Genomic DNA, 12910 nt, shown 5'->3' with positions numbered 1-12910 from the left:
GCCACAGTGTCCCTCCAAGCACCAAGGGGCAATTTACAACACACACATATACTCTCCCTCTCTCCAAATTTGAATCCTTCTGTTTCATAAGAATTTTTTTTCCATGTAACAACTATTCTTCTAGAACAGCGTCATCCAAAAGAACTTTCTGAGAGGACGGAAATGTTTTGCATCTAAGCTGTGCAAAAAGAGAGCCAGCAGCCACATGAGGTTACTGAGCCCCTGAAACCTGCCTGGTATGAATGAAGAACTGAATTCCTGATTGATTTTACTTAATTTTAACCAATTTAAGTTGAAGTAGCCGCACGGGGCTAGTGGGTAGCTTATAGAGAGAGCAGCTCTACAGTATCAGCGTTACTGTCCGCACAGTACTTTAGCATTTAAGGGGATAACTCACTTCCTAATGACTCTTTTGTCTGTTTCTAGTGTTTTGCTTTTGAAAGCAAGGCTGCCGCACACATCGCTATAGCTCAATGTTTGTCTGCATCTCAAAACTATTCAATTAGGATAAAATCCTAGAAGTGGAATTCCGGAGTCAATGGGGAATGATGTTTCCTGGCTTTTCCTACATGTTAACACGAGCCACTTACAGTAACATAGATGTGAACACTATCTTACCTACTACAAGATGTGTTTGAATACATGACTCCCATGGGATCACAATCACTACATAAAATTAGATGGGGCAGGTAATATCATCGCCACTGACTTGGCTGGTTTAGGTGGTTTTTATAGCCATCACCAAAGAATACACCCAGCCATTCTGTGATATCAGACCATGTGTTGCCCCCAATAAGTTTAACAAAGGACAATGCTTACGCTGTATTCACAAGTGAAAAGAGCAGGATATGAAAATACATTCCCAGCATGGTCAAAAGTATGTACAATAAAAGAAAATAAACCAATGTGTTAACAGTCTAAGTTTGTAGCACTGTAACTTGTGTTTTTCTAAATTCCTCTCTAAATTTTTATAATAAACCTGAATAATTATTAAAATAAACAACTAACATTTCGTGGGCAATTGTAAAAGCTAAATGCTTTATGTGCAGTAGCTCATTTAAACTACTATCACATGGCAAGGACCATTATTATTCCTATTACAGATGAAGACACAGTGTGTTGGTAAAAGTTTAAGAACCTTGGCCAAGGTCACGGCGGTGCACGGGATGTGAACCCAGGCTGACTCCCTTGAAAGCCTCTAACCCCGGCACCATGTCCCTGAACTTCATTAGGTGCATAAGTCACCTCAGGATCTTGTTTTTCTTTTCTTTTTTTTAGGAGGGGAAGGGGGAGAGGGAGAGAGAGAGAGAATCTTAAACAGGCTCCATGCCCAGCGCAGAGCCTGACGTAGGGCTTGATCTGAAATCATGACTTGGGCTGAAATCAAGAGTCCAACGCTTAGCCAACTGAGCCACCCAGGCGCCCCTCATCGGAGGGTCCTGCTAACGTATAGATTCTGGCTCACGTGATGCTGCCGTTGCTGGCCTGTCCACCATCCTCTGAGTAGCAAAGCTCTCCACGGTAATCCTTATGCTGTAATCTCAAAGGAGAAAACACACTCGACTCAACCAGGAAAATGTCTGCTCATACTTTAAAAACCAGCAATGCTTACTGATCTATAAAAGCAGAAATAGACTTTCCTTCTCAATAACTTTCTCGAAATCTTCTTCACCATCCCTCTGGCAGGCCCAAAACTGCCCTTGGAAACTCTCCTGTGTAGACGCTGCCCCTGGGCAGCCACTGGTGTCAGACCTGCTCAGCCCAACTGGAAGCTTAATCAACTTTCTCATCTCATTAGCAGGGAGGATTTTTTTATCCCCAAAGCTTCCGTTAGCAAACACTTCCACGAGCCCAGGGAGCAGGTGTGCGAAGGAAAGGCTGCCGGGAGTGTCCAGAGGAACATGTCAGGCCCACCCACCACTCCGCGCTGCGGACACCAGCACACTTTCAGTCTGCATTTCCCTCTTCTCATGGACGTTTTCTTGGAAATATTAAAATTATGTATTCTTTAAGTATTTTAACCTTCCAAAATTTGGCAAGCACTAGCTAATTTTATACTTGAAGAACCTTCCACAATTATGAATTAAAGCACCCTTTAATTATGTTCCTAATTCTTCATGTCTTTTTATATGGAATTCTCAGATATTCATTGTTCAATGAACCTTTAGCTATTTGCAATAACCCTGTTTATCTATCTTAATGCTTAATGCTATGAAATTACTTATCTGATACCATAAAAGTAGCCCTTGCACAATGGATTTTATTTCCCTAACTTTTCATTCTATTTATATCTCTTGGTTTTTACTATGTCTCCTACAATGAATAGATGGGTGATTTTTTTTTTTCAGTAAGACTTAGTGACAGTTTGTTTTATATTGCTCTTACAACTGATGTATTTATATCACTCTCCATTTTTCTCCAAGATTACATTTATTAACGCACTCCCTTTCTGGAATCATTTATGTGGTTTCAGTAGCAAATTTTTATTTCCTTTGAAACTGGACCAGAAGATAACCTTAAGTTTCTTACTAGTTAACATTTTTAACAGTGATGTTTTACCAAACACAACTGTTTTCACCTTTTCCTCTTGGTAACTTCTCCTATTCCTTAAGCAAACTATGCAAACTCCCTTCAGATGGAATTAAGATGGACAGCAGTTTTTACTGACCTGTCTGAGACCCTATTCTATGCCACATGCTAGCCTCACAACGTATGCCTAATTTATCCCCTTATTTTAAATGGTAGTCATCACTTCCCTCTTTGTCTTTTTTAAGCCACGGGTTTCTCTGGTAAAAATCTTTGTAGGTCTTTGAAAATGAGTGAGACCATTCCAAAATCTGGAGGAGAAAGGATATGCCACCAAAGGGCACAACTAGCTTGATCGGGGAAAGAGAAACTTCATTGTTCCTTCGCCTGCTTTTCTTCAAAATCACAGCCCCGTGTCCTTCATGTCACCTCCGTTCCTTCTAGGAAACTTCCAGGATATCCTATTGTGTGACTGATATCATGTCAAGCACTCACTCAGGAGCTGGACCAGAAGAGCCACCAAGGTAGCTGTCAAGGAGCCTGCCTGACCCCATCCTGCCTCCTGGAACTTTTAACCACACAAGAAAGGAAGAGTTCTTTTTTCTGTCCAGGACTGTGGCTGAGTCACATTTTATGAGTACCTTCAAAAGATCCTGACACTCTCCCCTTGATGCTGGAGTGTTCTTTTCCCCAAATCTATATATCCCAATGTCTGGGCATCTCCAACTTCTCTAGTATGTTTGTAATTCAAACACTTAGCATCACTATCATATTTTCAATATCTGTTAGCTTTTCTTGTATTGTCCTTGCCACCTCCTTGGGCACCATAAATGACCTTGGGGCATGCTGAATCTCTCCCCTGCTGCGTCACTGCTGCCCATCCTAGGTCCCACCAGGGGGTACAGTATCTCTCTAACACTTCCAAGGCTAGCTCTATCTTTCACTGATCCAGAATATTCCTGACATAGGACATATCTTCAACCTTATCTCTTCTACAGGAATTACCACCACCTCTCTCCAGGCCTGCTTCCCCAGGCCCCGCCAGCCACCCAGCCGGGCTCACGAGCTACTATCATACTTTCTCGTCAAGCTTATGCCGATGTTTTTACGAAATCTGTTTTTGAAACCCTTTGTTCAGTTCTGGTCTGGTTTCTCTCAGCATCGACACTTTTTTACAGCGTTGGGATTATTTTCTGATGAGACACTCTATGTTGCTAGTCACCCTTCTATCGTCCCCCAACGCCCCCATTTTACTTTTATAATAAAAAACAAGTTATATTTAGAACTTTCCAAGCCAACTGAGAGGCTTTTTTTTTTTTCAACTGACCACGGAGCTACAAGTGTGACGAAGAGTCCTTTTTCAGCCACATCCAATTAGTTTAATGACTCCCGGAGAACACTGCTCTGATTCAACGCTGGGCTGAAGGAAAAGTTTCTGGGCCGCCATCAAAGACCATGCACTCCTGATATCCCCGAAGCGAACTTCACTGGGCCTTATAATAACGAGCAGGGATTTTTTAATGCAATAAAATTAAACACCCTTTATGCTTTCATTTCTCTATGCCAACAGACACACAAGTGTCCCACGTGGAACACTGGCTCCTTGGGTTTGCAAGTCTCCTCAATCAAGGTATTCATAAATTCCACATCCCTCCAGCACCCAGTTCCCAAAGGCCTGTTCCAGAGGAAGCTAAATGGCTGTCCTCCTTCTCCGTGGCCTCTCTCCAGGCCAGAGACAACCTCGTCTTCACACTGCACTATTTGTCTGTCAAAAATCACAGCTGGATCCGAGCACCAGCCAATTCACCCAATTAACAGTCTCCTGATATCACAATGACTCATGAAAAGGAGAAGACCTGGGAGAGGGTTTGGAAGCCTGAGGCTCTGCCTAGAGCTATTAACACCTGACAGGCCTGTGGCATTACTTTCTCACAAGGCACGACCCACTGCCCACAAGAGCCCCTTGGTTTGACGCAACGAGATGGGGCAAATTATTTTTTACTTTCTTTCCGGTGCAGTACGTTAACATTTCACCTTCCACAATAAATAATATCAATGCCTAGTTCAGAAAAAGTTCTCCCATGTGTAAACCATACAAGCTTAAGCCCAGGTCAGAAAAAGAAGGAAAAAACTTCAGTTTTTCTTTTTATAGGAGGCATTATAATCAGCACTTTATTTTTGTCTTAAAAACCTATTTCTGGACTTTATAAACAGTGGGCCTTTCTCTTTGGCACCCAGCGGTATTTGAGGGAAGTACTGACCAAAAAGAAGCCGCTTCAGGTTGGCATTCCAACAAAATATTTCCATCAACAGGGGAGAAAAAAGTCTCCATCATTAATACATTCAAAGGCAAGTCTCCTAGTGTTGAGACAATATCCTTGCTGTTATTGTGCCTTTTAATAAAACAAGCCTCCACAAAGGCCAATTTAAATAGCTAAAATGACAAGTTCTCCGCAGGGAGGAGTGGCAGAACATCAGTTTAAATCTGCCAAAGACAAGGCACCTGAATAAAATCAACTTAGGACACCCCCTGACTCCAATGGCTCTCTAACATCATTCTATCCAACACGATAAGCATGGAATCAATATTGACATCACTAGCCAATGATGGAATTGTCCAGCACGAGCTAGGGAGTGCACTTGCTTCTTCTAGCAGACATGAACTCGAGCTGGGTGTCTACTAAATGCCAAAGCAGTAAAGCCAGTGGTGAAGATCAAAGGTTCCAGTTCTACGGTCTTATGTACCAATTCTGAAACCACTTCTCACTGGCTGTGGGCTTGGGGAAAATTACTTAGCCTTCTAGTTTCTTCATCTATAAAATGGCAGAGCATACCACCTACCTGAATAAACTGTTTAAAAATGAAATAAGATTCATGTGCAGAGGAAGCATTAAATGAATTATGGTATATACATATACCAGAAGATGTTTTTAAAAGTGCTTTTAAGAGAATGGATAGATATATAAGAACTGAAAGATGGTCAAGAAGATGCATACCTTTGGTATTCTAACACATTTGAAATCCGGATGTACCTAATTTATCTTTAATACTAAAACATTTCTGAAATCAAGATGTGCTCAAACAGCCAACTTGTGATAGCACAGGGCAGGTGGACGCTGTGATTTATTGGTCATGGCACTACTTGGGTAAACTTGGTCACAGCCATTCATGGTGTCCTCACTTCCGTCCTGTGCATTGACACTACTGCAGAGGTGGAATCCATCTGCTATTCACAATGTCTCTTAAAAGATTACCCTAAAATTCTGCATTGAAATGAAAAACTTTCGTGCATACAAAAAGGCAAGGAAACAGTGTAAATATGGTGATAGGGAAGCAAACACCTGTCATTGGAAAAATGACTGCAATTCTATAATTTTTTGCAAAGCAAGAGCTAAGAACTTTAAAGCACTTAAGAGAGCAGGGCGCCTGGGTGGCTCAGTTGGTTGAGCGTCCATCTCTTGGTTTCCGCTCAGGTTGTGACCTCAGGGTCATGAGATAGACCCTGCACTGGGCTCCGTGCTCAGCAGGGAGTCCGCTTGAGATTCTCTCCCTTTCCCTCCGCCCCTCCCCTGTTTATGCAGGTGCACATGTGCGCTCTCTCTCGCTCTCTCTAAAATGAATAAATAAATCTTAATAAATAATAAAGTAATTGAGAGAGAGAGATACGCACAAAGAACCGAAGCCATACTGCAAAGAGGAAATGTCAAATGCTTTGGAATAATCGAACTGTCCAAACAGGAGTAGGGGGTGAAAGGCAGATGTAACCAATTCACCAGCTCAAAGCAGAAGTGACAAAATATATATTTAGGTAAATACATGAAAAATACATAAAGTGAAAACGAGTCAAAAAGCTACAAATACAGAAAAGTATGAGCTCATTAAACTGTGTGTGTGTGTGTGTGTGTGTGTGTGTATAAATCCCTATTAGCGCTAAAATAATATATACTTGTTAAAAGTAATTTAGAAAAGGGGAGAGAAATGTAAATGACAGACGACGGAAAGTTTTAATGTTTTATTGTAATGATCCTATTTTGTTTGAATTTTTATAATGAGCAGGTATTTGATGTATTATTTGTGTAATGTTTTCAATTCAAGATGATTACAAGAAAATAATATACGTACAGCCTCGGCACCCTGCCAGAGAGAGTAAGCCTTCAATGAGGGGCAGTCCTCACTATGCACCTAGATACCACGAAAGGCACAAGAAATATGACATATTCGCTGAACGATAAAGAAGCCACAGAAGAAATGTCTTCTTCAAAGAAATGTCTTCTTCAAATCCCAGAAGCCAAAAGCTACAAGAGGCTTAGAACACCAACATGTGTGTCCCAATATTCCAACTGGAAAGCTAAGGAAGCACCTCCGAAACCTATTCAAGGACCCAACCGTTAAATATCCCCAAAGACGCGCTATCCACGTGCGCCCAGGCTTTGAGACGTCCCCACAGCTCTGTTCCCATCACGGTGGGGCATGCATCAGCACACCTCACATTCTGGAATGCCTTCGAGATACTGCTTACAGACAAGTGCCTTCCCAGATAAGGAAAGAAGGTAAATAACTCCACGTCCCTCATCGGATCACCTGGCTCTTCAAGGGCAAAGAACACGTTCGACACAGCTCCATGCCCCTGGAGCACGGCGCAGAGCCTGGACGGGGCCGAGCTGGTACTGTGCTGATGAAGAGCCCAATAAAGCTTTGAGAAGAATTTTCTAGTTGATGCAAAGACAAAAGGCAACACACACTTGCGTGCTTGGGAAGCCAGAGCTCCTCCTCAGTGGAAAGGCTCTCGGGAGAGCACGGGATTGGAGGCACAGGTGCCTGACCTAAGGTAACACGCACTTGTCCCTTGCCAGTCCAGCATCCCTCGTCGTGGGGCCTTCCTTTCTTCCTGCACAAAAGACAGTAGACAATGCATGCTGCTGGTCTGAAGAGAGGAGCAAGGAAAACACTCGAGGGAGGCTGGACACTGAACAAAGAGAAACGACAGCTGGAAGGCAAAGTGTCTTAAAGGAATCCAAGTGTTCCAAAGCGACACGGAGCCTAATTCTAAAGAGACTTCAGAAAACAAAGTCCGAGATGAAAATTTCCCCCAAACCAACTTGCCGATGATTTTCCCCGCCACCTGCAGAACCGACTCCAGTTGTCAAGCCCTTTGATGGGAAGGGAGAAGGAATGACGGGGAGGGGAAGGGGCGCCGAGACAAACAATAACTGCTCTGTGGAGCGGAGGAAGGGGGACTTCCAGGGTTAAGATATCAACACACAGCCCCCAAGGCAGACTTCCAGGCAGGGCGAGCCTCCCCCGTTTAACATTCAGGAAACCAGGTGGCTTCGGGCGTCAACTGTCACCTTCCTCGGTGAGTCTCTCCCAAGAGAACCGAATCTACAGTCTAAAATTCCAGAAGTTTTCACTGTGATACAAGGGGAAGTGAGAAAAAAGGGGCAGTGCTGGGCATGTCTAGTTACAACTGTACTTTCCCATTGAACTTGTGGGGCGGTGGAAACAGAAAGCAGAAACAGATGACTAAAAGACCCCTTGGAAGGAGGAGGCCAACCTGACTTGTTGCATCTAGAAAGTATTTTTAGGATGAACAGTCACAGTACCCAAGGTGCATGGCCACGGGGCTTGTTCACACTGGACCAGGAGTTCTCAATCAGGGGTGACTCTGCCCCCAGAGGGCAGTTGGTAACATCCTGGGACATGCTTGGCTGTCACAATTGCGGGAGGCGAGGAGGAAGAGGAAGCCGCTACTGGCATCTAGAACCAGAGATGCTGCTGAATATTCTAGAATGGCAGGGCAGTCCCCATAACAAAGAACTATGCAGCCCAAAATGGAGCACAGAGGCTGGGAAACCCTGCACTAGACTAACCTCATCCCCCAACCATGTCCAGAAACTCTAACGACCCGGCCTGAAATAAACATCTGCCACCCCTCGGACCGAGCAGTCCAGAAGTCCACTTATTCTGCTAAGCAATATTAAACATCAAGCCAATGATGTGACAGGCAAATGCTGCATCTTCAAAGTACCTGGCTGCTCTCCCAGCAAACATTTTTAAGGGCGCTCCTCACCATCCAAAAGAGTAGATTCTTTTACAATTACAAGGAAAGAAAGGCTCTTTTACACTTACACACACACACACACACACACACACACACACACAGGTGAGCGACCATCTTAAAAATCTCCTTGGTGGTCAGGTAGAGGCACTGGCAGAAAAAACTACACCATTCAGATGGCCCAAGCATTTCCAGAATATTCTGAAGAGAGGAAGAGGAAAAGAGAACAAACAAGAAAACTCTGTAACCAAAAATAGCTCCCAGGGGTTCTAAAAAAACAAAATTTGTCCCCGGGGGCTATCTCATCGCTAAGAATAGTTCCGGGGGCCTATGGCATGTAGTATCTTTTATTTTCTTAACTGTAAAATATAACAAATACGTAAGAAAAGGGGAAGGGGCAGGGTGGCTCTGTTGGTTAGGCATCCGACGCCTGATCTCAGCTCAGGTCTGGTCTCAGGAGTGTGAGTTTGAGCCCCAGTAGGGCTCCACACTGGACATGGAGCCTACTTAAAAAATAAAAAATAAATTAAAAAAGGGGGGGAATATATACTCTCAATTAATGAAAACAAATCCCCCAAGTGACTACAATTCGGGGCAAAAACTCCACTGTGGCCAGTGGTATCTTCCTGCCACGCATATGCCTCCCCATCATGCATACGGCAAGAAGACCCACGCTGTTTTGAAAAGTTCCATCTTTCCTCAAGGACTGAGATTTATTTTATGTATTTCCCATGAGCACCAACTGCTTAGTTCACAGCAGTGACCACAAACTGAACAGATTCAGGGAGGAGGGGTGTTTATGGAAACAATCTCATTGACTGTTAAATTCACAAAAGCAAGTGGGAGGAAAGGCATGGAGGCTGCGTGCGTGATTCCTGCAAAGAAGCCAGACTTCGTACCCGAGCTTCAGTCCTCACTCTGGTGTCCTGGGTCTGAAGGATCTCTCGTGAGCCATAAAATGACTTCCTGCCACATAGTATCATTGGAAAAACTCAACAAGATCATGTGTTTGAAATGGCAAGAAAAGCATCTCACACATACATGTGCCATAAACATGGGGTCCCCTTTGCTCCCAGTGCCCATGCAAACAGGCGAGACTGTGAAGGTCAACTCTCTAACATGAGATTCTTGGACTACCAACTCCCCTAATGCCAACATTCTCTAAAATGTTCCATGAAGGTGAGATACAAGCCCACTTTCAAGGTACCCTGGGGACTTCGGTAAAAAAGGTGTCTACGTCAGTCTCGGAGGCCCAGAATGGACCACCCTGCCCTTTCCTACTCACACCGCTGCTCCTCCCCCTCTCCTATCAAGGTCAGAGGCCTCAGTGGACTGTCAGATAAAAACACCTCAAAGGCCAGCAGGGAGCCTCTGTCCCATCTCTTTGAAGATGAAAAGCAACAAGGGGTGTTTATTTGTACTTGGGTGCACAGTGCCCAGTCTCCTCCACCCGGGCTGGCCCGCGAGGCTCCTCAGCTAGTTAAAAATAATAATAAAACCCACCCGTTCGCACCGTTAAGTAGATCTTTCCAGGAGAAAAGGTCAGTACTCACACTCCTGAGAGTACACGTGGGGGAAAATGAAGCGTGTTCACTGACAGAGAATGTCAGGGAGTGGAAGCAAAGGTCAGCCCGGGAGGAGGTGAGGCTGACCGCCTGGGGGGCATGGCCACCATCAGACACGTCGCACCCCCTGTGCGCTGTAACCCAGCTAGTCCGCCGCGTGAAGGAAACCCGGACACTGGATGGGCCGAGTCTTTCTCACAGGATACATTAAAAAATAACGACAGCTAATAATCGATGCTTCACTTCCCTGACATGAACAACATAAACAAAGGAAGAAAAAGAAAACACAGAGAGGTGTCTGAGAAGGTTCCTGAATAATAAAGGCCTCCAAATTGCTCTTGAGATGTCAGTGGCCTTCCAGCCCTGCAAACACCCAGAACTCAGGGTAGGGATCAACTCAGACCCCAGTTTTCTCCACAAACTCTCAAAGGGGAGACAGCAGTCCGAAATACTGGTTTTTATCATCTCTCCTGTTGTTTCAACTTTTCAGAAGAAGATCGAGGAGCTGGATATGGGGTAGAAGGGTAGAGTGTCTGGTCCCGCTATGAACCCCAAACTGAACCACACGGGCTTCTCTCTGGGCTGGGAGGCCAGGAGAACCCGGTAGCATCAAGGAAAATGACCGGACCCGTTTCTGGTAACACTGTGGGTCAATGGAGAATTCAGGCCACAAGGATGATGCTTAATGTAACATGAAAAATGCACACACCCCCAGCCTGCCTAGAAGTTCCTAAACCAGCAACTGTAAAGGTGATTCAAAGCCACACAAGCGGCCTGACCACAGAGGATGGAAAACCACCACAGGGACAGTCAGGCAGTTCCACGACCCCCAATCTCTCCGTCCCCACTCTTACTATGTATTGTAGCCCTATTTTATACACATATTAAATGACCAGCATTGACCAGAGAAGGACAAAATTAACTTCATCGCTATTTTTACAGACATGGAGACTCCACCAAAGCAACCCAGTACCAACTGGGAAATGCAGAAAATAAGTTTCCACTGAGCCACAAGCAACTTTGAGGACGCATGCAAGAGCCAGCTTCTAGACTGTCCTCCTTGGGTGTTATCACAGGACCTCTCACAGCTCTATACATGGAGGGCATGAATTCAGCCAGGTCTTCTTGTCTGAGATGCCCAGAAAACTGCCTGTTCTAACAGCCCGCACATAATCATTCACACCAACCCATACCTGCCAATATGCCCTTGGACTCCCTCCCGGGAGTGGCCTGATAGTTCAGGAGAAACAGGGCACTCTCCCCCAGACTTGGCCGAAAACCCACAGCAGCCACCACCATTCCACACGCACTGGAAGGCACAGCAAACCCATATCAAAATGGGGTCTCCAGGAGCAGGGATGATTTCATAGGTATGAGATGTGGGAAAGGCTGCCCAGTAGATTCTGAGGATGGCCAGGACCAGGGACTTCAAGGAAGGTGGGAGATTTCTCTTTCCAAAGGCACCTGGGGCGGGGGGGGGGAGCTCAGAATGAAGTGAGCCTCAACTTCCCAACCAACACAGCACCACCGACACCTCCACAGCAAACAGCTACAAGCATTTGGGGAAATCAACCGTAAATAAGCCATGCGGATAGCACAATCATCAGGCAAGCAAGCTTCTGCTTAAGAAAGTTCTTTGGGCCCTGTCACCCACTTTCTGGGCATCAGCTGCCCAGAAATAAACGTCAGGGGGCGGGCTGAGCTGAGGAAGGCAGCTGACAGCTGTGGCCAGCGAGGCCCGGGCAGAGGAATGGCTCCTGGGCTGGAATTCAGAGCGTGCCCACATCAGCAGAAAAGTTCCAGGGGACAGCACGCTGTCAGGAAGGGAAAGAGGCTTGCTGCTTCCCAGGACCTCAGGATGCAACACCAAGGTGATGCCAGGTTCAAAGGGCCGCCAGATGAAGCCCGGGTGCACTCCCACCGGCACCACGCCAGTCAGAGAGCCCGCTGAGGGACAAGTCGGGTGGTCAGATGACAAATAAACGTTCTGCTCCCAGGAACAGTGGGAAAGATTAATAATTCCCAGGTTCGGCCCTGCTTCATCTCTCTTTACCCGAGCCAAACACAGTCCCAGGAAGGGAGCGGAAAGAAGCGGCGATGCTATCCGCCCGACGTCCAAGGAGGAAACTGAGGCACAAGGGTGAACGCGAGAGATGCGGGAAGAGGCCCTAGGGAGGTTCGCCCAGAGCAGAGCACCGGGAGTCTGGGGAGAGGGGATCAAGGAAGAGTTCTCTCCCCTCCCCTCCCCTCCCGTCCCCTCCTCCCTTCCCCAACACACACAACACACTCACGCACGCACACACACACAGTGGAGCTACGCCCAATCGGGGCAGCAGCCGGGCTCCCCGGAGCCGGGCTGCACACAAAGCCCCGCCCGCGCACACAGCACTCGGCACCAGCCGGCCCGCACGCCCACACAATAGGACGGCGCGCACCCCGCCGCGGCCCCTCGCCCGCGTCCCGGCCAGCCCGGCGCCGGGGGCCGCTCTCCCTGCACGCCCGCCCGGAGACGCAGCCCCGGCGCGGGGAGGGCGCGCCATCGCCGCCCAGCCGCCGCGCCCCCGCCCCGCGCCCCGAGCCCCGCAGGAAGTTCGCCCGACGCCCTCCGACTCACCCGCGGCGCTGCTCAGCAGCAGGCACAGCGGCCCCAGCAGCCACATGGCGAGGCCGCCGCTCCCGCTGCCCGGCGCCGTCGCTGCCCCCGCGGCCGCGGCGCTGACCCCGCCCCTCGCCGCGCCGGCCCCGCCCCCCCGCTGTCCCT

General features: G+C 46.9%; 1 protein-coding gene across 3 annotated transcripts in view; it reads right to left on the bottom strand.

The window, feature by feature from the left end:
- LDLRAD3 (low density lipoprotein receptor class A domain containing 3) overlaps positions 1-12871 on the bottom strand; it is a 223272-nt gene extending 210401 nt beyond the window's left edge. The window contains exon 1 of one of the 3 annotated variants that reach the window (XM_040638949.1): positions 12764-12871. In XM_040638949.1, the coding sequence (XP_040494883.1) occupies positions 12764-12809 (46 nt within the window). In that variant the 5' untranslated portion in view covers positions 12810-12871. The remainder of the gene's footprint in view (positions 1-12763) is intronic. The other 2 variants (XM_040638954.1, XM_040638955.1) reach the window with 2 other exon arrangements.
- Positions 12872-12910: the final 39 nt, after the last annotated feature.

The sequence above is a fragment of the Ursus maritimus genome, unplaced genomic scaffold, assembly GCF_017311325.1.
Source record: "Ursus maritimus isolate PB19 unplaced genomic scaffold, ASM1731132v1 scaffold_23, whole genome shotgun sequence".
Taxonomy (NCBI): Eukaryota; Metazoa; Chordata; class Mammalia; order Carnivora; family Ursidae; genus Ursus; species Ursus maritimus.
The sequence above is the reverse complement of the archived record's forward strand: the minus strand, read 5'-3'. Positions and strand labels throughout refer to the sequence as shown.